General features: G+C 47.3%; 1 protein-coding gene and 1 long non-coding RNA gene across 7 annotated transcripts in view; one reads left to right on the top strand and one right to left on the bottom strand.

Moving 5' to 3' along the window:
* Positions 1-1,538: 1,538 nt before the first annotated feature.
* LRATD2 (LRAT domain containing 2) lies at positions 1,539-7,402 on the bottom strand. 4 transcript variants are annotated; one of them, XM_027063919.2, is made up of 2 exons: positions 7,266-7,402; positions 1,539-6,519 (listed from the first exon to the last, which is right to left on the bottom strand). In XM_027063919.2, exon 2 carries the CDS (start codon positions 6,421-6,423, stop codon positions 5,482-5,484), a length of 942 nt encoding a protein of 313 aa, XP_026919720.1. In that variant the 5' UTR covers positions 6,424-6,519; positions 7,266-7,402; the 3' UTR covers positions 1,539-5,481. The 4 variants fall into 4 exon arrangements, with proteins under 4 accessions (XP_026919720.1, XP_026919719.1, XP_053064671.1 ...); XM_027063918.2 differs by having other exon boundaries at positions 7,060-7,311; XM_053208696.1 differs by lacking the exon at positions 7,266-7,402 and adding an exon at positions 7,046-7,070.
* Positions 6,220-23,768, top strand: part of LOC113600572 (uncharacterized) — a 31,977-nt gene continuing 14,428 nt past the window's right edge. Inside the window, exons 1-5 of one of the 3 annotated variants that reach the window (XR_008292865.1) lie at positions 6,220-7,129; positions 7,296-7,631; positions 18,674-18,792; positions 21,420-22,002; positions 23,235-23,344. This is a non-coding gene — a long non-coding RNA (uncharacterized LOC113600572). Of the gene's footprint in view, positions 7,130-7,295; positions 7,632-16,742; positions 16,952-18,673; positions 18,793-21,419; positions 23,345-23,768 lie in introns of all 3 variants that reach the window. The other 2 variants (XR_008292864.1, XR_008292863.1) reach the window with 2 other exon arrangements.

Genomic DNA, 23,768 nt, shown 5'->3' with positions numbered 1-23,768 from the left:
TTAAGAGACAAAACAGATGAACATAAGGGAAGGGAAACAAAAATAATACAAAAACAGGGAGGGGGACAAAACAGAAGAGACTCATAAATATGAAGAACAAACTGAGGGTTATTGGAGGGGTTGTGGGAGGGCGGATGGGCTAAATGGCTAAGGGGCCCTAAGGAATCTACTCCTGAAATCATTGTTGCACTAAATGCTAACTAATCTGGATGTAAATTTAAAAAAATAAAATTAAAAAAACAAACCCTACACCCATCTGCTTTCTTTGAAGACCTACCAACCATCAGTACTTTCCAGGGCTATCTTTGATTAGAATCTGTCCTAAACATAGGTGTGAAATTGATTTGCCCAGAGAAACAAACTCCAGGACAGGGACTATCTCTCAAGGTGTTGCTTGTAACCTGTGTTCTAGTACCTAGACTAGAGCTCAACATCCTCCAGCCCTTCATAAATAGCTAGTGGTATCTTGTTGTGCTCGCAAATATACCCTAATCACTCTTGCATCTACTCTGCAGATAAAATTGCTACATTCGTTCAATAAGCAGTTTTCCCAGTTAATTCAGTAAAAGGAAACAAAAGCCCTTCTGCACATATTCTGGGCCTGTTCATTTTGGAGGTCCTTTTAAATGCCTCCAAACATGTCATTTTCCTACATTAGGCAGGCTCAGTCCACTTAGAGGAAATGGGAACAGCAGCCTACACCAAGATCACCCAAGTATAAATGCACATCCTGTATTAGGGCCCCCTCCCTTTACTTTGTGCAGTGAGAACCATGATAAATTAAGGACTCCCACTCTGGGGATAAATGGGCTCCCCGCCATGGAGCTTCCTACTCCCTTCTGCATTCACCTTTCTTCCTATTTACATTTTTCATAGGAGCCTGTTGACAAAGCCCAGGCTTTTGAATCTCACAGGTCTGTGGCAATGGTTTCAGGTGCTGGCCACCTCCCACACACCAGTCCCAGATGCCACATCTGCTCCTCTACCAACTGCTGGCACCTGCCTCCTTACTCTGCCAACAGGGCCATATGGTCACATTTGCCCATTTTCTGTAATTCAGCTACCCAATGAGCACACTCCCTTTGTCTGAGACTCTGAAACTACTTAAGATGCAACTGATCTTAATACCAAAATGCCCCACTGTAGACTCCAACAAGGGAGCGTAGTGATCAGCAATGTTCCCATTGATTCTGAAAATCAATGCGCTCAGAAAATTTATGTTTAGGAGACATTTTTCATGAACACTGATAACCTAGAAGCGATGGGTGATGAAATTCTCACACAGCAAACGTAGGGCGGGCTTTGTCACTAAATGAATTCATCAAAATGTTTACTGAACAACGTAACGATGAAACACACTAACAGTCGCAGAAATATTGCAGCTTGATTTTGGACCGCATATGGCAGAAGAAGGTATACAAGTGGGAAAAAAATATAAATTCAGTTAACACTAATGGATGGTTTATTGGAAACCCTCAGAGCGCTTTTCAAAAGGACTTGACAGATTTTATTTTAATAACATAGCGAGGAGGAAGTAGTTCAAAAGAGGTCATCAGTCTTTTATTTAACTAAACACTGCCCTTCATTTTGAAGGAAATGATACAATTTCAAATCGGAACCTCCTTCTCAAGAAGTGGTATGAGAACAGAACATTGATTTAACGTACAATCTTCAACAAAAATACAGTTTACACAATTCACCAGGAAATAAAACACACAGAATTTACCGTATTAGTCAAAGGAATTCCCCATGGGTCACAGGAATTAGAGCTAAGAAGAGAACATAGTGAAAATCTGAATAAACCAGTCAAGTTCATAGCTACCACGATTTGAAAAAAAAAAAAATTCACAAATAAAACATAACTTTTCAAACAAAACCATTCAAGGACCATGATCACAAGAGATTTTATTATTCTCATTTATATTTTAAAAAATGGTTAGACAATCACACAATTATCAAGAGTCTTCGACACAGTGAATTCCATCTTAAGAAAAAAAAAATAGAAAACAAGTAGCATTAAATTTTCTTCACTCTCCATAGCATATGTCATATAAAATTAAAGTTTTGCTTCCAAAAATATGTTTCCATGTGGTTGTCGTGTTGTCTAGTGGTGCTCTTAGGGCCAGAAGCACCAAAGACACGAGAAGTGTTAACCACCGAAGTGTCATTTTTTTCATAAAAACTAAAAACTTTCTTAAAGGTCTGGTGTAAAGTCTTCTGCTAGGCATTTTAGTGCTATAAAGTCATTTGAAACCACATGTGGAATAAAAGCTACAAAAAGTAGTTCTTTCAATACAAAAAGTCGTGTCGCTGAAGTTATGGGCTTCTCTGACATACATAAGCAGTCTCAATAAAATATTTGCTCAAGTAAGAAAATAGAATTTGTTTCATTACTTTTTAGTATTCGGTCCGGTCCGCGGCCCTGTTCATCCCTGCCACAGCTTCTCAAGAACGTCAGAATCAGTATTTCTTTCTTTCAGAGAACATACATACTTCACAGCGCAAAACAGTTCTGAAGTCTTATTACAAGGGAGAAACAGAAATTATTAAATATATCTATTTTTTTTTTTTTTTTAAAGTGCCGGATGCAGCCATAGCCTGGACATGAAGAACTCACTTATCCACAACACTGCCACCTTGAGGAGAGAGCAGAGTCGATGGAGTCCCCCTTTCTTGGAGCCTTCGTTGGTTGGTTGTTCCTTTAAAGCATTAGAACCCTAACAAAACTTCCAGTGAAATCCTTTGTATTTACACACTTCACTTCTCGGGTAGCCAGTAAAGACACACGCGTTACATGGGAAAGCCGTATCCGGAGTAGGTGGATTTTCTCGTCCGGTTCATTTTCACAAAAACCTCTTCTCTGGAGGCAGAATGATACAATGGGCGCGGATTTCACAAGTTCTTCCTTCAAGTTGAGACTTCTCACAGAAAGCAGTTCCTTTGGGGCGCCCGGGGGGCTCCTGGTTTCACTTCAGGTCATGATTTCCTGGCTTCGAGGGTTCAAGCCCTGTGTCTGGCTCCGCGCTGACAGTGCGGAGCCTGCTTGGGATTCTTTGTCCCTCACTTTCGGCCCCTCCCCACTCGTGCTCGCTCTCTCAAAATAAATAAATAAAAACTTAAAAACAAACAAAAAAGCAGTTCCTTTTTAACAGGCTGTCACTGCTGTTACCTCCATGTGACCAATGACGTTCACTTTCCAACTGAGGGCAAAGGAGGGACACAGAGATGGGGGGTGGAAGAGCTAGCTGGCTGGCCAGCCCAACACTGCTAGAAAGTGCCGTTCTGGTGTTCTCCTGGCTGTCCGCACACTGGTCTTTCGACCACCGCGTTAAGCATAAAAGAAAATCCAGATCTGTTAGGTATGTTAGGCTCTCCTGAAGGTCTCTTACCTTGCTCAGCTTTTCCATGAGCAAAAGAATGTAGACATGAAACTGTGACATTATTAAGCATGGAAAACTAGATCTACATCTCCACAGGTGGCTGGTAGCTCTCCAAAGTTCCAGACCAGGGCGGAGTGTGGTTCATCTTTAGCAAAGTGACAGGACCTGTTTGGTGATCCTTGTGAGAACAGGGAACACAGCGAATGTCCCTGAAATTAAATTATTTCATATTGAGGTGCTACGACGGTCTAGGCTGTTAAAAATTATGGCCTCAGCTTCCAAGTTTGAAAAAAGTATACCAGGACATCCTTCAAGTCTTGTTGCCATGAGTTAGAAATCCCCGGGGGAGAAGGCCCAAGGACCACTATAGGATGTTCACACGGAATTCCAATCCAGCTGTGAGAATTCATTCACAAAAGGACTTGTTTAGTGTCATCTATAAGGATTCCCAAGAGAAAGAAAAACTTCACTCAACTTTTGAGACGGCATTAGCAATGCCGATCTGCAGCAGAGAAGAACTGTGAAATCAAGGGCATACACTACCAAAGAGCTCAGGGGAATACAAGAGATGGGTTGTAAAAATGCTCTAAAAGTCCCACAGTAAAGCACACAGGATCAGCAGCAGATCCAAACGGTATAGGCCAGCCTGTGGCTGACAGATCTCACAACCCTAACCCGTGCCTTAGGACTGTCACCAGATTTGGTGCTGACTACACCAGGTGGCATTTAATTTGTGATGGCTGTCACCCCTCTGAATTGCAAAAGCGCTCTGAAGGGGTGTTCTCCAAGATCAAAGACACTGCTGCAACAGAACAAGACTTTGCATCTTGAATTAAATTGCATCAGGTGTGGCTAGCGAAACAAACACCTTGTCGTTGAGCCCACTTCAAGCCTAAGATTTTATCCGGGGCAGAATAAAAGCGAAAGTGAGGGGGAGGAACAGTGAGGAGGGGAAAAAAAAAAAAAAAATTACAGGCCCACCACCAAAGCCTGACATTTTAAAAAAGGTTGCCTTCACTGTTCAGGAAGGGGGTTAGGGTGATGGGTGGGAGATTAACTAATCCCTGCCAGGGCAACCCCATTTGGCTGCTTCTGTAGTGGATACTTTATGGGGTGGCACCAGCCAAGCCCCTGGGTGACCTGCCGAGGAACACAGCCAAGCAGGTTTAATTAGATCTGAGACACAAAGGGCTATTCCCTCCTTTGATAACAACGAGGCTGCCAAGTGCCCACGATAGCAGGTGAGAAACAAAGGCGGCAAAACAGAACCATAATTGAATCCTTCCCCTAGCTGGTCGGTGACAATGATTTACTTGGAACCTGGGAAGTGGTGGCTGGAGCAGGAAGGAGCAGGACTCTGCTAGAAGCCAGCGCCAGATGATGAATTACTTGCGGGCGGGGGTGTGAGGGGGGAGGTAGCAAAGTCTTGGTTTTGTAGCCCAAGTCTACCCAACTATTTATCACCCTTCACGGGCGGGGCCTGCCCTGCTGTAGTCTGCTGCTCCCGGACCTGGGCCTGGTCTCCGGCCTTACACCCCAGGAATCCCCAGCTTCCCAGGTACCACACACACCCCTGGGGGAGTGGCGGTAGCAGATCTGTAGCTCTCGGAGCTGGCGGGGCGCCGCCACCCAGGCCGCAGTACAGGGCACCCTTCAGGCCTTCAGAGGAGGGGAGGAAGTGGGGCGGGGTGGGGGGGGGGAGGGTAGGCAACGGCCGGCCCTAGTACTCGGAACTTCCCTCCACCCCCGAGGGCGAGTGCTTAAGGGTCGATTTTGGAGCCAGGGCCAGCAGGGATGACGTGTCGGGCAAGTCCACCTTTTGGCCCACCTCAGAAAGAAAAGAAAGAGCCAGCGGGCAGGCAGGACGTGCCCCCCTCCCCCCGCCCCGGCCAAAGTGCTCCTACCTGCTCCCTCTTCCTCCTCCGTCCAAGATAAAAGCTCAAGCCACAGCTGGCTGCGCAATTCGCCACCTCTCCTTTTCCCAAAGGGCCCAGGAGCCCAGATGGGGCCCCGAAGGTGCTGGAGGAGGGAGTGAGAGGAGGGAGGGGGTGGCGGCCGCGGCGAACGGCTCCCTCTCAAGGCTCAGCACTCGGCTCGCGCCTCAGTGCACCGCCGCCTCTCGGGCCTCTTCCTCCCGTCCGGGCGCAGGGGGGCGCCCGGGAGGCGGCGTAGTCCGCGCCGCATCGCTGTCGCCCTCGTCCGGCTCGGCCGGATGTAGGTGCATGGCGAGCTCCTGCAGCACCGCCGCGCGCCCGATCTGGTCGTTGCGCCGTTTCTCCATGATCAGGTCCTCCAGGCTCTGGAACTCGAGCGTGTGGCTGCGCTGCGCCGAGAGCTGGATCTGCAGCCGGTAAGGCTGCTTGCCGATGCGCAGCTCGCCGCCAATCTTGAACTCGCGCTTGCCGTAGCGGCACCAGGCGGCGAAGCTCTCGGAGTTGCGCCAGCTCAGCTCGCGCTCCTTGGCGCCCACGTGTGCCAGCGCGTTGCGCACCACGGCGCCCGGGCTTAGTGGCTTGTAGCGGTACAGGTCGTTCACCACGCGGCCGCGCCGGCCCTGGCTCGCGTCGGTCAGGAAGCTGTTGCTCACTTCCAGCCGGTGCAAGTGCACCACCTGGAAGTTGCCCACGTATACAGCCCAGTGCGGGTACTGCGCCTGCGACACGAACTCCACCAGGTCGCCAGGCCTGCACCTGTTGAGCAGGTTCTCGGGCGTGTAGGTGCTCAGCGCCGCGGAGCCCGGCGAGAAGCTCTTCTGGTAGATGCACTCGTCGCGGTAGAACACGGAACACTCCACTTCGTGCAGCCGCGGGTCGTACGGCTGCGGCGGCGGCAGTGGCGGTCCGTCGCCGCCGTCGGGCAAGCGGTCGCCGCCGCCGCCATCCGGCCCCTGGGGCGGCGGCTGCGGCTCCACGTCCTCATCGTCGTTGGAGAAAATGTAGGAGACCCCGATGCGAGGCCCGTCGTCACGGTCCACGCCAGTCGGGTCGGCCGTGGGAACTTCCTTATAACTTAGGTGGGTCAGTTTCTCCACCTGGTTGCCCATCACGCTGCGGATACACGTTCACACAGCCGAGAGGGGAGAAAGCGAAACCACCACTAGGGTCATTGGCACGGGTCCCCGGACAGGGGCTGAGGCCACCTGTTGGAAGAGGAAAGCAAAGAAGCCATGTAGGACCCTCCGTGAAAGGGACGATTTCTTAAGAGAAGGAAGAATGGCTGGGGGCCCAGCAGCTGGAGCCATTTTACGGGGAGGCTCGGTTGCGGCGAGCCTTCCCTCATTTCTCCACCTCTAGGGTCACGGTCACAGGAGGCCGGGCAACTCTAGCTCTACCCCGCCCCCAGCACTTCACCTCGCCCGGGCAAAAGCCCATTGCATCAGCAGCTCCAACAGCTTCCGCCGGCGCCCTACCTGCCGAGCCCTAGCAGGAGAGAGTAAAGACGAGAAACTTTACTCCAATCCCCCTTTTTTCTTCATCCTCCTTTCACCCCTGGGCCCTAACTTAGCCCCTGAGACGCCCCCCAGGCCTCCATCCTCGGGGAAACCGGCGAGGATCCCGCAGATCGGCTGGGGCAGGTGAACCACCCTACCTGGCTCACCTGCGGCGCTCTCTCCACCCGTCTCGCCCGCCCCTCCCCCGCGCGCCTGCCCTAGGGCTTCGGGTTACCTGCGAAAACTCACCCGCAGAGAGGTGGAGGCCTTGGGGAGTTTACCCCTCCCTCCCCCCCAACCGCACCTTGAGACTTCTAGGGTGAGTTTGCAGGTGTGGGATCCGCAATCCCTCCTCTCCAGGCGCGGGTGGCAGCGAGGCTGGGCAGCGGGAAGCGACGCATGTCTTGCCCCCGCGGGTACGTAGCGCCCCAAGATATGAAGGTGGGGGGCAATACCTGTTTACACCGACCCCCTCCCTCCTGCAGGGACTGCTGTTCCCCCTCAACCTGCTCTCGGGGGTAGGTGGGACGCGAGAAGGCGGAGAAGGAAGCAGCCAGGCTGCCCGGCGGCAGCAGCTCCGGCTCGGACCCGGCGAGCAACAAGCGCCGGAGCGGGAGGGACGGGATTGTAGATCCGGCTCCGGGCTCCCCGGGCGGGAGCGCAGCCCCTGGCATTTAAAGAGACAGAAGCTTGCTCCCGGAGCCCAGGTCTTTCCCACACGGCGCAGAGCCTCCGGGATCCCCGCCCCCGCCCCGCCCACCCGGGCCGCGAGGCTCCGCCCAGACCACGCCCCCACGTCGGAGCGGGTTTAAATCCAACTGGTAAGTAATCAACCGGCGGGCGGGCGGGCTGGTTGACACTGATCGCCGCCGTCTGCGCTGGCCCCTGGGAATCCTACTTGCCTTCTTAGAGCAAAGGCTTGCTGTGGGGGTCTTTGCTGCTTGCACAGTTTGTATTTTTCCCAGCTGATGGCTTTAAAAAGAAATTGGAAGGCATAGGCCACCTGCCAATGCAGAGATGAGAGAGAAAATAAGAGTTTGGTGTTTGTTGTGTTTCTTCTCTTCTTTCCTAGAGTACCTGGAGAGGGAGGAATAGTCATTAGGTAGTAAACAGACATTTGCTTCTTTTCCTTTCTTTTTTCTTCTCTTCTCTTCTCTTCTCTTCTCTTCTCTTCTCTTCTCTTCTCTTCTCTTCTCTAGATTGTATTTCTTGCCAGAGGTCACAGAAAAGAATGTTTTGCTAGGACAGCTCAGTTTAGAGGTGTTCCTAGAACGGGAAAAAAAAGTTCACAGAAAGGAAACAGAATAAAACAGAACAAAGACTAAGTTGCTGGCTTGCTTTCAAGCCCTGCGCTCCATTTATTAGATGTCCCTGGAAGTTAGCACAAAGTTGATTTCATAATCTCTTTGTTTCTAATGTTACCAGGTCATCCGGTAGTGAGAGAAAGCATTCAGCTCTCCTTGTTTTTCTTGGGGCTAGGGGACATAGGGATTGTCTAATTGTCCTTAAATTAAAAACAAATTAGCAGAGGCCCCTCCTAGATGTATTTCCTATTTGCTGGTTTACAGAAGGAAGTGACGAGAGGAGCATTGCCTATTAACCTTCACTACAAGGGGACACTTCCTCCATGCTGATTTTGCTTTTTGTTTCTTTGTGTATGTGTGTTTTGTGTTTTGTTTTGTTTGTACCTAAGATGCAGGTTACCAAAATGTTCTTTGTCTTTTAAAAAATAGGTCTAGATTGGAGTGGGGGTGGGGCATTGTTAATAGACAAGCTCAGGCAGTCACTGGAACACCAGACTAATGCGTGGTGGAATTAAGAATGCAATTTAAGACCTCTTCTACCCTGTTTTCCATCACTGTTTCTTTTAACTAAATTTTTCCAGGTAACACTATTATTTATTCAGTGTGCATACCAACCAGTGGAAACAGGCATATACTAACGCTACTGCGATCCTTTTTAGTTTGAGAGAGAGAAAAAAAAAATCAATCTACTTAGGTCCTTTTGAGCCCGAACGATCAATATTGGTGGGGCTGTGATGGAAGTTAGTCCTTCAGCAAGTCTAAGATCACAGTATAAGTTAGACCAAAAAGAGACTTCTGTGTGCCTGCTGTGAAGATTAAATTTAAATATTTTCTGAACAGCCTGAGGCACATGTTCTGAGGTGCTGCTGTTACCTGAAAGCTTTGTGTCAATGTAGGTACCCATTTTATAGGGAGGAGTTAGGCTTCTAGAGGCAATGGTGACTCATCCTATGTCTATTAGACTGGGAGACTTGTCTTTTACACCACCCGTTCATTCTACAAGTTCAACAGGCACCTGCAGTGCTAAGGCCACTTTGCTCTTAGCTGCTACTGGGTAGGTTGGCTAGGGATGGGAGAATCCATAGAAGGATGCGGTGGTATGACAGTTTGCTGCCAGCACTTTGGGGCAAAGATCTAATAATTAGGAAACCACACCTCGTTGTCTAGATGTCTGTCCCCTTGTCTTGAGGAGCTCTGTTCATGTATGTGATAGTGGCTCAGCAATGTTTCTTCAACTGACCAACTATAAAGTCTCAGAGAAAACTTGTGCTGAGTCATTTTTATATCCCAATGCTTGGTACTTAGTAAGTGCTCAATAAATGCTTGATGGATGCATTGCTGGAACCTTGGCCATCACCTGCCTCCTGGGTAGCTTCTGTTAATTCCTGTTTGGGGGCCCCAACTGCCATCTCGTCATCTTGGTCAGAGGTTGTATAGGGCTCCCAAACATACTTTGCTCATCTCCAATAATCATTTAATTAATTACACTTGGGAAATCTCATGTTTAGATTTCCAACTTCACTTGAAAAAACTAACTATATGAGCCCATCAGGCCCATGTTCCAGGATAACATCAAAGAGCTAGAACTAAGTGATGGTTGCCTTGGAGATGAGATGTAGACTCCAGTTGGCCCCAATCCTGTCCTACCACCTCACCTACCTGGTTCCTTGATCGGCCCGGAGAATCTCTGTGTTGGCCATCTCTGCCATTCAAATTCTACCACTATCCCTTTTATCACTTCATTATATATAATTCAGCAGTGGATCATATACCACCTGGTATTATTCTTTAATTCATGTACTTAAAATGTCTTTTCTAGGGAGAGCTTGATTGAAAACATATTTCTTGAAGACCTACTAGGTACCTCCTTGTCTTACACACCACATATTCATTCTACAAGTTCAACAGGCACCAAACCAGGTTTTATACATATTCATGTCCCCATGGAACTCAATGTAGTGGAGGAGACAGAGAAATAAGTAGACTTCTTAGGACAGTATGACATGTCCTGAAGGAAGAGGAAGTAGAGGGTGCTGAGAAGTTTCAAGGCATGTGGGTATAAAAATGAGTGTCAAAATGCCTGCCATCAAGGGTGTTGGACTCATGGGGGTGACACAACTCTAGATTAATAATGACAATGACCGGTGAGCTCTTGACTCTATTATTCTATTAAATTTAGATAGGCTAGATGACTTCTCCCAGCAAGCGGGGCAGTTTCACAGGTCCCATTGACTTCGAGGCTTGTGCTCATAACCACTTTGTTTAAAGATTTGACAAATTCTTGAGTTTTGCTGATTTTACTGGGTGCCAGAGATAAAACGCAGTAGACAAAGTCCTTTCTCTGATGGCGTTTATACACTGACAGGGGGAGGGGTGGCAAGTAAGTCAATGAATTAGGATTTCTGAGAGATAAGGGCCATGAAGAAACTAAAATAGGGTAATGGGATTAACTGTGGCTACAGAGAGGCTGTTGGGGTGGTGACCTACTTTGGATAAGATGGTCAGAGATGGACTCCTGCGGAAGGGGAACTTGAGCTGGCCTTGGCATTCCCTTCACATTCCTAACCAAGGTGGGAAGGAATTGGGATGTTCAGGAGAAAGAAAGGAGCCAGTGAGCAAGGGGCTGGGTTGGGAGGTACAGTCAGAGAGGTGGAAGGCTTTGAAGTTTGAAGGCCCTTGGAAAATGGACCGGAAAAGTATGGGAGAGGACGCACGTCCAGTAGAGGGGCCAGGCTGCATGAGAAAAGGCACTCCATGCAAATGGAGCCTGGCAGGCAAAGGATGAAGCCCCGTGAAGGCATCTTCCCAAAGAGCAGCCACTCACTGAAGACATGTTCGTTGGATTTGGATTCTCAGCCACACCATAGCTTCATCCCCCCAGCCCGGCAGTGACCCAAAATGTCACATCCCACACACCTTCTTGGAGGAGGCGCTCAATAAAAACAAGCTGTGTTGAATGCCAGTTAGTCACTCTCACAGTATCCCTGTCCAGAGCAGCAGGGAATAATCGAGAGCTGACATTTCTACCTGACAAGGCATGGGCACAGACTCTTCAGGTGTAGTGGTTTGAATGGCTCACTCCAAGAATGTAGAAAACAGGAGCACGAGGGCAGAATTATCTGATTAGGCAGTCTGGAACTCTGCCTGTTCCCCCGGGCTGGGCCCCAGGCTTACAGTGGCAGCAGATAGCTGAGAGAATTTGCTGGAAAACAGGTTCTTCCACACCTTCTTATTTGGGGAAACTCCCAGACTTACCTGCACCTGTTACCCATTGCTGAGGTTTTGTTGAGATCGTAAGAAGTGAGTGGTAGCAGAATGGAAACAGGTGACCTGGGCTGGCGTCCTGTTTGCCAGGTATATGACCTTGGAGCCTCTGTTCTCCATTTGGCCTCCTTTCCCAGTCTCTAAAATGTGGCTGATGCTACTCCTTGTCTTACGAATCCTCCAGTGAGACCGTTTATGTGGAAGTACCTTGTAAACCCTAAAGACTGTGGAGATGCCAGGCGTTATTCACACATCATGTAAGAGCCAGATGATGATTTTAACACGGGGAGGAAAAGGATAACCATTTGTCGTGGGAATGGTCTTCCTAAATTTCCATACTAATCCTGTGTTTCCACATTTCCCAGATGAGCACTCAAAGGCCCAGGGATCTGAATCTTGCTGACTGTAAGTGAGAGAAGCTGGATTCAAATCCAAATCCAGCTGGTTCCAAGTCTACTTTTCATGCTGCATCAAGCTGCCTGAGGAACAGCAGCATATATGTTCATTCAGACATTGGCCAGGGTGTGGGCTGGTATGTCCTCTGGATGTAGAGTGACCACCTTGTCCTGGTGTGCCTGAGACGATCCCTATGTTAGCACGGGAAGTCCCGTATCCTAGGCAAACTGGGACAGTTGGCTGCCCTACATGGATGTCATTGCCCTCCCTGAATCAAGGGCTTTTGTGGGGTGTTGCCGGGGGTGGAGCAGGGATGGGACAGGAGCAAGGTGAGTCAGGTGTTTTAGTCCAGACCTACCTCACAGAGGTGAGGTTGTATACACACAGCAGCAACTGCATGAGCAGGGCCAGCCCATGAAAAAGACAACACAGATAACCTGCTTTGGCATTCATTCTTTTTTCTCTTTTTGTAATGGGCTCCTCCGCAGGAGGCAAGGGCTAGGTCTCTCTTCCCCTGTGAACTGCTCTTCCCACCCTCCTAGGCTGGCTCTCTTGGGCTTTAAAACCTGCAGGAGTTTTGCACTTTAACTGAATTATTCCTTGACCTTCAGATTAAGGAAGGAATCACAGAGGCCGCCTAGTGGGAGTGGCATCCTTTTCCTCGGCTCCCATATTTTATTTGCGTCCCCTCCCCCCACGCCGCCCCCAGACAATCAGAGCGGGGTCTCCGCAGCAGGCTGGGCCACAGCTAGTCTGCCCTGTGGGTAGGTATGAAGACCAGATGCCCCGAGAAGGACTCTGGGGCGGCCACCCACCCCACCCACCGCAAACCGTCAGCTCTCCAGGCATTCATTCATCCTGTGGCCAAACTGCGAGGAAGCTTTGAATCCTTTTTCTAGAAGAGGGCTCACCAGTGGGAAAACACGGAGGCCTGTCCCCCCCAGATCCTTGCTGTTTTGGGAGGCCCCTGACAACATACTGTTGATGTTGAACCGGAGAGTTTGATTTGTGCTCGGGAGTCTGAGCTTGTAGCTGGGCTCCTGCAGAAGCCTCATGAAAGATGCATTTCACCAGGCGGTTCCAGGGGAGAGACTGGCTTAAATTACAGCTCCATAAATCCAAATATTGGCATCTCTGCAAATCCAAATGTAGAGATTTCAAAAAAAGTCTAAATTCTAAGAATCTTATTTTGCACTTCTTGTGCAAAATGGGGAGGATGAGATATTTAGAGAGGAGACAAGGCTGTCAATAATGAGAAAAGCTTTAGCACAGCGAACCCAACCCCCTTTTCTTTCCTTGGGCATTCTTCATGCTTCCAGGGAAAAGGGATGACATGAGAGAGGAAGGCAGCATTTGTTCAGCTTGGCTTTTTTCAGGACAGATTAGGGGGACCACCCACCCAGGATTTGGGGCATAGGGCTCAACAAATCTGGTTGGTCAATTTCTATCTACTTTCCCCAAGCCACTTCTAGGCCTGGGACCAAGGGAACCCCATGGGGAACTCACCCCACTATAATCTGTTCACAACCCAGCAGCCCCCAGCAATCCCATGAGACTCTGAGCCAAACCAGATCACTCCTTTGCTCAAAACCCTCCTGTGGCTCCCTATCTCCCCTGGAGAAGGGCCAGAGTCCCTAATATAGTCCCGAAAGCCCTGGCCCACCTTCCCCATTACCTCTCTGGCACCTCTTCACGCACACCTCCAGACACACAGGCACCTTACTATTCCTCTCCTGTGATGGGCATGCTCCTCTCTCACAGCCTTAACATTTGCTGTTCCTTCTACCTGGAACATTTTCCCCCAGATATCTTCATGGTGTGCTAGGTCTTAACTCAGATGATAGCTTCTTCGTATGCCTTCCCTGGCAACTCTATTTAAAATTCCAGATGTCCTCCCATACATACCCCTTATTCTTTCCTGATCAATTTCTTGATCACTCAACTCATTTATCACCTTTTAGGATTCTACTTTAATTTCTCTATTAATTATTTTTGTTTATTATCTCTCCTAATTAGAGCATAAGCTCTATGAAGTCAGGGATCCTTGTTTTGTTCACTGAGGTATCCCCAGCTTCCAGAACTGTGTTTGACACATGGAAAGGATTGTTCGTAATTTAGAGATAAGCAATTACTTATAAAATTTACTAAACACCTATGTGTGCCAGGCACTCTACGAGACAGTTGAATTTCAGAGGGATTAAGAAGTTAAGCACAGGTAATGCAGCTAATTTCACCAAGAAATTATAAGCTCTGTCCTGTTCAACATGATAGCCACCTGTCCTATGTGGCTATTGAGCACATGAAATGTAACTGGTCTAAACGGAAATGGGTTGTAAATGTAAAATGCACACGAATCTTACACTATGACACAAAAAATTTAAATATCTTACTTTTTTTTTTTTCTGAGTGATTACATGTTGAAATTGTGATATCTTAGATCTCCTGGGTTAAACAAAAGATATTTTTTACAGAGCCCGGACACCAGCCATTAACATTACTGAGCATGTGCTACTCCCTGCCAGCTAAGCAACCTTCTGAGAGGCATCTGGGGACTCACATAAGGCATGCTTACAAAGAATACAAATTGACTTAATAATTATATTTCCTTTTGTCAATCAGTAAGCTGAGAGGTGAGGGGCTGGCTTTATGCCTCTGACTCTGTGGGCTAAGTCCCTCCACTTTCCGTGAGTTGTCAGAGTTGGTTTCTGAGCCTTTGAGCTTGATGATTACATACACCTCAAATGATGGAGAATTCACGGAGGTGGTAATAAACAAACAAATAAATAAGATCGTAGCAGCTAACGTCTGTGAGATGCTTACTATGCATAGCACCATTCTAAGACCTTCACCTACTGAGGTAGGCATTGTTATCATTATCCTCAAGGATCTTGCCCATGGCAACACAGCTAGTGCCTTGCGGAGTCAAGAGTCAGACATAAAACAGTGCCACAGAGTAGGGGTAACCTCGAGCTAGCTGCCCAGCAGGCCCAGATAGTAACCAGTATGGCAGAGTTCCTTTGTCTTCATACTCCACGTTCCCCCTGGTCCCACCTGTGGGTGATGAGTGAGGCCCTCACCTGTTACCTTTGCATTCATTCATGAATCTGACTCTTCGTCACCCTTCCGACATCATGTCCTCTCAGTTTCCCACTTGCCCACTACGTATGTCCTAGCCACGTCAGTCCTTGGTTTCCTGTCGACACCAGGCTTGTGATTACCTCAGGCCTTGACAGATCCATTCCCTGGGCCTGGAATGTTCTAGAATTCCACTCTAAACAAAGCTAAATCCTTTGTCTTCTTTATGCCTCCAATTAAGTCAAGTCCTTAGAGGGGGTTTTGCTAACTAGCTTGTTACACACCTCACCCTTCCTCAGCTTGTTTGTTTCCTACATAACACTTATTACAGTAGTGATTATATTTGCTTATTTCATCATTGCCTGTGTCTCAAGGAATCTAGACTGATGTGTCACTATTGAACCCTCGTTGTCCAGTATTGTGTCCTACACACAGTAGATGCTTAACAAATATGTGCTGAGTAAACACACCCTTCTTTGGATTAGCCTGATATTCTCATTTGATGTGACTCAGGAGAAGCATTTCTTCCAAAAAATGATTTTGAGTTTCAAGTGTGTGCTTAGTTCGTAAAACCCAGGTGTGAAGGGGAACCAGGAAGAAGTAGATGGAGTAAAATGGGTGAAGTAGGAGAAATAGAAAAGAAAAGAAAAAAAAAAGAAAGGAATACAATAAGGACCTATTAAGGAGAACAAATATCAAGAAAGGGTTTTGCTAAAGTTCACGGCATTGGAGTTGATTGCCAGTTTGGTGGCTGAGTTCTCGGACTAGACTACGGGAGCGAAAGATGGGATGGCATTCTTCCTCTACATGGTGAGGACCCGCCTGCGGGCTAGCCCTGCCCTGGGCCCTGTGGCAGGGGCTGAATGTGCACTGCTCCACATGGCAGTGAGCCCCTGTGCCTGGCAGTGCAGCTCCAGGAATCCATATTGAATGCCTACTTTATGCCATTCGTTGTTCTCCCTTGCTATGCAGAGGGAACAAAACCTAATATTTGCCCTTCGGATGCTCACGGCTCCATCACACCAACTAGCATCTACTGAACAGCTCAGGAGGTATTTAGTAAACATTTTTTTTTTTTAAGTAACGGATTAATGAATGCATAGAATTAAGCCTTTGTCTTAAGAGTCCTAAACGCAGTTGGGGATGCCAGACGAAGTATGTTTAGAGACTGAGCCCAAAGGGTAAGTTCTATAAGCTTATATAGCTATGTTTACCTAGCGTTTGCAAACTGGAGAAGCTATAATCACTCCGTACATAGCTATTGTAGGGGAGGAAGCAACTGATTTTGCTCTACCTGTCTTAGGTTCATTGGCTGGGGTCCTCAAATTAGACTGGCAAATGACAGATTAACAAGAGAAAAACAAATAAAAGCTTATTAACGTGTGCTTCACGCATCTACACAGGAGTGCTCTGTGATGAGTAGATCAAAAGGGTGGTTGGAACCTGGGCTTGTATAACATCTGAGCAAAGTAGAGTAATTTTGTAGAGAAGTGACGTGACAAAGAAAAAGGACTTTGAGCTTCTAGGGAAAGCAAATTGTGGGAAGGCAAATATATGGGGAAACTAATGGAAATTTCCTCAGTGCCATCTTAACTCCAGTGGTACAGGAAGTGGGGAAAGGGGACACCTTAACAAGGGGGATTTATGTTCTGTTTTCAGGCAGAGAGGTAGAGGGCAGAGAACTTTTCTTATATCTGCTTCTTCTCAGTTGCTTTCAACTCAATCCTTGTGCCAAAGTGACATCTTTTGGGACGGTGTGTTATACTACTCTTTACTATGAACTAGCAAAACGATGAGATCCTATCTCTGAGATAGCAGGAGAATTCATTCCGTGCCAGGTACTGTGGTAATTTTGTAATCATTATCTGGTTAACCCTTCTCACAACCTCCCAGGGCAGGTTCTATCAGGAGTCTAATACTTTATAGCTGAGGAAAGTGCACCATCTAAAGGGACCCGTTCCTATCACAGAGCTGGCAAAGCAGCCAACCAACAGAATATGGACCAAGACAGGTCTGAATACAAGTCTCACTGGACCGGGAACCCCGGTGCTCCAACCACTATTTGCCCCACTGATGTGACAACAACAGAAAGGAGCTTCTTGGTAAGGCAAAATGCAGCCATTAAGTGTTTCTTTCTCCTCTTCCTCCTCCTCTAAGTGGGGCATGCTTTACCCAGAGCAGCTAGCTCAAGGTTTTCAGACTGGTTTCTTAGGACTTAGCACACCCATACTGATTTCAGTAGCAGCCTGATCGAAGATGGCCCCACTGGGAAAAGGAACCTGAACTTTCTATATCAGGATAGCCCAGGGAGAGGCAAAAAGAAACAACCTGGGGACCCTGACTAATTTGACAAATGAACGTATTACTGTGGGAGGGTCTGAGTCATTAGAGCTTTGGGGACATGCCAACTATGATAAATAAATTGGATTTCAGTGTGCTGTACCGAATCGCTACATCCCCATAGGCACTTCAACACAACACCAAACCTGAGCGTGAAGAAGTCTGCCATTTTGGCAAGGTCGAAAAGATTCCCATTCCCAGCTGGCAAATTTCCCTCACCTCGTGATTTACAAATTCCTGCCCAAATGGTCAGGGACTGGATCAACATTTACCAATACTGTACTCAGCCTCTTTCCTTCCATTGTCCACAAGCCCCAGGGGCTCTTCCCTCCTGGGTCATTATGTAAATGAGTTACTGGCAGACTATGACAGCCTTTAACTAGGAACACTCCACCTTGACCATCTCTAGTTAGCTGGATTTCTGCTTAACCGAAGGTTAAATAAAATCTGCTTTGTTTCCTTCCTTGTTATTGAAAATCTTCCTAAACTGTGTTAGTTCACCTACCTGCCTAAGTTTCTGGAGTAGAATACAAATAATTACATTTTTGCTTGGTGATCGCACATCTTGCAGTGCCTCGGGGCACTCTTCTTGCCTCGTGGTTAGGATTAAAATCTCCATGTAGTTGTAGACTTTTGTGAGAAATTGGGTGCCAACTCTCCTTAGTTGAAAAGAAATTAATTTAGTTTTATTAAGAGAAACACAGCATCTTGCCTTCCCGGTGCCTAGCAGAGTGTCAGGGGTATTTTTCTCAAAAATGCTGGTGGAGTCATTGACTACCTGCTATGAATTTATTTCGTGCAGATTCCCCCCCCCCCCCATAATAATTGTGTCTGGTCTTTATTGATTGCTAATGGTAGTTCCAGGTGTTGCACTAAGCCCTGTGCGTGCTTTACAGCATTTCACCCCGTTTTGCCACACGGTGGGTGGGCTTTCTTCTACAGATGAGGAAAAGGAGCCTCAGAGAGGTTGAGTGACTGGGCATATGTTCTAAAACTAGTAGGAAGGCACAAAACAGAATTCACATTACTTGAGGGGTTTTATTTATGGATGGCAGTTTTCCTCTGCATGAGAGGCTAGATATGCCAGAACTGCTCCAAAAACCACAAGAAAATGGAACGTATGAGAAGCGAAATTGAGGTGGGGAAGACAGACATTTATCCCATGGTCCTAGACTTCCTGTCGATTGGGGAGTCAGTACAGTTTTGTAATTGCGAGAAGGAATTTTCCCATTATCTGTGGGGAAGGACCAGGCTGTTTGTTTTGTTGGCTTGCTTTGTTTATAATTTCTAACTTTTTGTGCGTGGTACCTTTGCAAAAGAACATAGATACCAATTACCAGAAGAATGAAGTAAAAATAATAACAGGAGTACAAGCCCTAATTTTTAAAAAGTGATTATTAGATTTACAGATATGCAATAGTTGTCAAATAGTTACAGAATTTCGAGTGGTTCACTCCCAGTTTTTGTTCTTTCCCTGTGGACAGGTAACAGTTGGTGGACCTACTCCCATTCCACTTTAGAGTGCCGATGGGGTTTTGGGGTGATGGGGGTCCGGACCTGATGGCCAAGAAAGAATTCTTGAGACATCTTTGGTGCAAAAAAGGTGATTTTATTAGAGCAGGGGACAGGACCTGTGGGCAGGAAGGGCTGCACTGTTTATATCTTATGGAGTTGGGGGAGGTGAGGTCAAAAGGGAGGCCTCCAGAGGGACTTTTTTTTTTTTTTAATGTTTATTTAATTTTTGAGAGAGATGGGGACAGAGTACAAACGGGTTAGGGGCAGAAGGAGAGGGAAACAGAATCTGAAGGAGGCTCCAGGCTCTGAGCTGTCAGAACAGAGCCCGATGGGGGCTCGAACTCACAAACCGTGAGATCATGACCTGAGCCAAAGTCGGACACTCAACCGACTGAGCCACTCAGGAGCCCCTAGGGGGACTTTCTTATGCTACAGGAGACTCAAAAGATATCAGAGGCCTAGCTATTGTGAAGCTAAGTGTGTTTTTCCTCTAGTAAGGCTTTAACATTATGACGGTAGGGAGTTCCCGGAGAAATGTTATACTCTGTATTTGCCTGGAGTATTTGTCAATGGGCTGCAGTTATAAGGAAATTTAATTTTACCTGACCCTTCCTTCTTGCCTTTTTCCCCATATCACTAGGGAGGGGAAGGTGGTGTTGGGGCTCCAGAAACTGAGTCTACAGGTTTCTAGAGATTAGGCTATTGATAAGATTGTCTTTTTCTTGTAATTCACTAAGATATTTATAAACTGATGGAGACTCCTGTCTTGCAAGACTGTGATCTCGATCAGTTAATCATTTGGGTTTTTTCCCCTTTCCTTTGTTCTTGGGCAACGGGAGTGCCAGAGGAATATCACATATACCACACCTGGGTGTGGGGTGTTATTAGCTTGTGCTTTGCCCCTAGCTTGCCTCTGCTCCCTCATCAGTGCTGGGTCAGACTGCCCCTCCTCCCAGTGTGTGGTCTTTCACCTGGCAGCATGATCCTCACCTGGGAGCTGAGCTCATTGGAAATGCAGGCTCTCAGGCCCCCAGGCCCCCACTTCCTAGTCAACCTACTGAATCAGAACCTGCAGCTTAGCAAGGTCACCATGCTAACCTACACGTTAGCATGTAGGAAGCACTGTCTCAGAACATAGGCACTGAAGTCTGACCACCTGCTTCCATCAAGCTCTTATCTCTTACTTCTGTGTGACCCTGGGCATCTCACTTAACCTCTCTGTGCTTCAGTTCCCTAGTGTGAACAGTGCACCCCTCTCTGGGCTACTGTGAGCCCTGCCAGGTAATACACGTGGAGAGTTAAAGCCAGAGGAGCTGAGTCCTATTGAGCCCTGCATTGTAAGGTAATGGCTCTGAGCTATTGTTATTGTTAATGATTAAAAAAAATTTTTTTTTTCCTAAGCCAGCCTATTGTCTTTGAGGCCTAAGCATCCAGGCCAAGGACGTTTACTTTGATGGTTGATAAGGGAGCATAAGGCAAGCAGAGGGCAAAGCACAAGCCAGCACCGCTGCCTACCCGCCTCCCCCGCCAACCCCCCGAGGGTGAAATATATGTGATATTCCTCAGGCACTCCTGCTGCCTAAGAACAAAGGAAAGGACAGAAAATGAATGGTTAAACTGATAGGAGTCTCTTTCAGTTTACGGATAATTGAGTAAAGGGCAAGAAAAAGGCAATCTTATCCATAGCCTAATCTCCAGCAACCTATAGACTCCGTTTCCTGGAGCCCTAATAACACCCTCATCAAGATGTAAGGGGGTTTGAGTGCTGGCCATGGTGATGCAGAAACAAAGGCAAATGAAAAATTAAATTTCCTTACTGCCTACAGCCCATTGACAAGTCCTTGAAACAGGCAGAGTGACCTTCCTCTAGGAGCTCAGCTGCCTGGATGATGACACTTTGCTAGGGGCAAAAGGGAATTTTAGCTTAACATTATCCTGACCCCTCCCAGGATCCTGTGAGTCTCCTCAAACACATAAAAATTCCTTTGCAAACCTCCTTTATCTTTAACTCCCAAGTATATGCTGGCAATTATACTCCATGCATATGGCCCCTGATATACATCTGAAGGGTCTCATGACTGAGGTTTTACTAAACAGTAATAAATGACGTTTTCCTACCAACAGCTAGCTTCTCAAGGTGCTAGAAACCTTGCTTCCAAAATTCCTTAGAGACTTACACTGTCCCTAACCCCCTCTGAACCTGAAGCTGTATAGAAGAAAGAAAGCAGCTCTTTCTGTCCACAGGTCCTGTCCCCATGCTTTAATAAAGTCACCTTTTGCACCAAAGACATCTTCAAGCATTCTTTCTTGACCATCGGCTCCGAATCCCACCATCACCCCAAAACCCCGTCAACGGTCACATTTTTTTTTTAGCTGTATGGCCCCCTTCCCCTGTTTGATCCACGTTATTTAAATGGCCGCTGAGGCCATTTAAAACCCACTTGGACAGGTTCTTCACCCCACTCAGGACCATCTGTTCATACTAGCCCCCGTCCTGAACAAGTAAGACTACAAGGGGCCCTGCAAACTGGGAAATTCTGGTTTCCCAGAAGGTTGAGGGCAGATCTCACTGGGGCTTGGTGGCACTCTCTGGGTCAGGGACCCATGGCAGTTCAGCTGGGAGAGAGGACACACGCTCTGCTCTGCCTGGTGGGGTTTCTGTCGGGTTTCAGAGTCACGGCTGGATTGCCTTCTTTTCTTCTGTTATCTCTACAGATGAAAACCAGCATGTCCACTGGTGAGGCTAACGTTCCTGTGAGCTGGGGCCAGGAAAAGGCAGCAGACAAAGGGAACAGTCAGCCAGGTAGAGTTTGCTGGAGATTTACGTGGAAACCTCCTCACAGAGGCAGTGCTGCTGGATTTATAACAAGGGTGAGATAATTTGTTCTTGTGTGCTAAGATAAGGGTAAACAAATTTCATGCTGTGATGTAAGCCCCTATCTGCAGAAGTCAGGAAAGATTCCCTGCCCTGCCGCCGAATTGCGTGCTTGACAAATTATCCTCAGAGGCTTATTTCTCTGGAGACTTCATCTAGTGGTCATGCCCGGGCCTGAGTATGAAAGGTGGAAGGACCGGCCTGGGTGCAGAGGAGGGGGACTCTTGTGTTCCTGTGCATCTGGAAGCCCAGAAATGAAAGTGACCACAGCGCTGCGGTGGCATGGAGTAGCTCCGTGGGATCCCTGGGCATGATTGAGGAGACATGCCTGGAAATGTGAGTTTCTGTTTCACCTCGTGCTTGGCCTTGGGGCAGCAGTCACATACTCCCTGGCTCTCCCTTTACACCGTCAACGGCAAGTAGGTAAGTGTCCGGTGTTCCTAGTTGCTCATCACACCTCCAGGGAAGGAAGCCTTCACTGGGCTCCAGGAACTAGTTGGCTGTCTCTCCCATACCTTCCACTTCTTTTTTTTTTTTTTTTTAAGTTTATTTTTGAGAGACAGAGCATGAGCGGGGGAGTGGCAGAGAGAGAGGGAGACACAGAATCTGAAGCAGGCTCCAGGCTCTGAGCTGTCAGCACAGAGCCCGATGCAGGGCTTGAACTCATAGACCGCGAGATCATGACCCGAGCCGAAGTCGGATGCTCAACCGACTGAGCCACTCAGATGCCCCTTTGTTTATTTTTTACAGAGAGAGAGAGAGTGTGCATGCACGAGTTGGGGACAGGGAGAATGAGAATCTTAAGCAGCTTCCATGCCCGGCATGGAGCCCAACGCGGGGCTCCATCTCACGACCGGGAGATCATGACCTGAGCCAAAATCAAGAGTCTGATGCTTAACTGATTGATTGAGCCACCCAAGCACCCCAATTTTTTCTGTTTGTTTTTGAACCTCTTTAAAAAATATCGGGGTGCAACTTAAAATTTGGAAAGCTTATTATTCTAGAGTGTACATTGTTTAGTGTTTTGCATATATATTTTTTATAATCTTAATTATTCTGTATGTAATTATTATCATCCCCTTCCCAGATACTCAGACTGAGGCCCCAGAACCAAGAAAACACAGCTCTTGTGTAGCAAAGCCCAAGCTGATCCCGGTGTCCTGAGCCAGGGTATATTGCTATCCGTGTGCCTTTGGGCATTTCCCTGGGCCTGGGCCTGCCTCTCATTTTCCCCAACTGTAAAACATGGGGAGAGACAGATTAAGATCCCATCAGCTGCTCCTCAGTGGCGTCAGAGGTGCAGGAGGAGGAGGTGTGCAGTCAGGCAGACTGGGCTTTAAGGCTTGAGCAACATCACGTGTGAGTCCCCAGTGCACAGCCTTGGGTGTGAGAAAAGTGAATAGGGAGCCAGTCAGTAGCACAGGGCCTTCAAGAGGCAATTCATCCCGGAGCCTAGAAGTCTAACCTGCAACGGATGAGTGACCAGGCCGGCGTCATTGACAACGCTGATCCTAAAGATGGCGTGGTCATGTTTGTGGGTTTGCAGAGTAAGGCACACATACGTGCACACTCATGCACACACAGATACAATCATCAAGAGAGTGTGTGTAGCCAGAGACACAAGAGACATAGGATAAGATTCTTTTACGTTGCAGATGATATCATCCAAACTCTCCGGCATCCCCATAGAGGACTTTGAAGATTACGACTGTCTTCTGTTACTCAGTCTTCTCTGCCCATGCTTTCCATATTCTTGGTGCAGACGGTATGTATAATATATTACTTTTTTAGAAAACAGAGTAATGTATATGTGTGTGTATATATACGTATATATATGCGCATATATATATACATATATATGTATCACTATATATTTTTCCCCATGATTTTTCCTTACGTAGACTATTCTGAAAGTTCATTCACAAAGCTGGGAAGCATAGTTGCCTCTGGGTAGGGATCTGAGTGCCAGAGGTACGAAAGAGAATAATTTTGCATAATATTTTTTGAATCTTTTAATTTTATATTTTTTGAATCTTTTAATCATGGGTATGGATTCCTTATTCAAAACAGTAAACTTTAAGAAAAAATAAATTAAAAAAAATAAACTGTGATCAAGTGTCTCTCTTACACTCCACTGTTCCTGAATTGGTTCCTCCGAGCAGATGATTGTTTCTGAATGTGACTAACTC

This window comes from Acinonyx jubatus, chromosome F2 (genome assembly GCF_027475565.1).
Source record: "Acinonyx jubatus isolate Ajub_Pintada_27869175 chromosome F2, VMU_Ajub_asm_v1.0, whole genome shotgun sequence".
Lineage (NCBI taxonomy): Eukaryota > Metazoa > Chordata > Mammalia > Carnivora > Felidae > Acinonyx > Acinonyx jubatus.
This window is presented reverse-complemented; position numbering and strand designations above follow the sequence as displayed.

Excerpts from the sequence above, each read along its gene's own strand:
- LRATD2 (XM_027063919.2), bottom strand. The coding sequence starts at position 6,423 with ATGGGCAACCAGGTGGAGAAACTGACCCACCTAAGTTATAAGGAAGTT.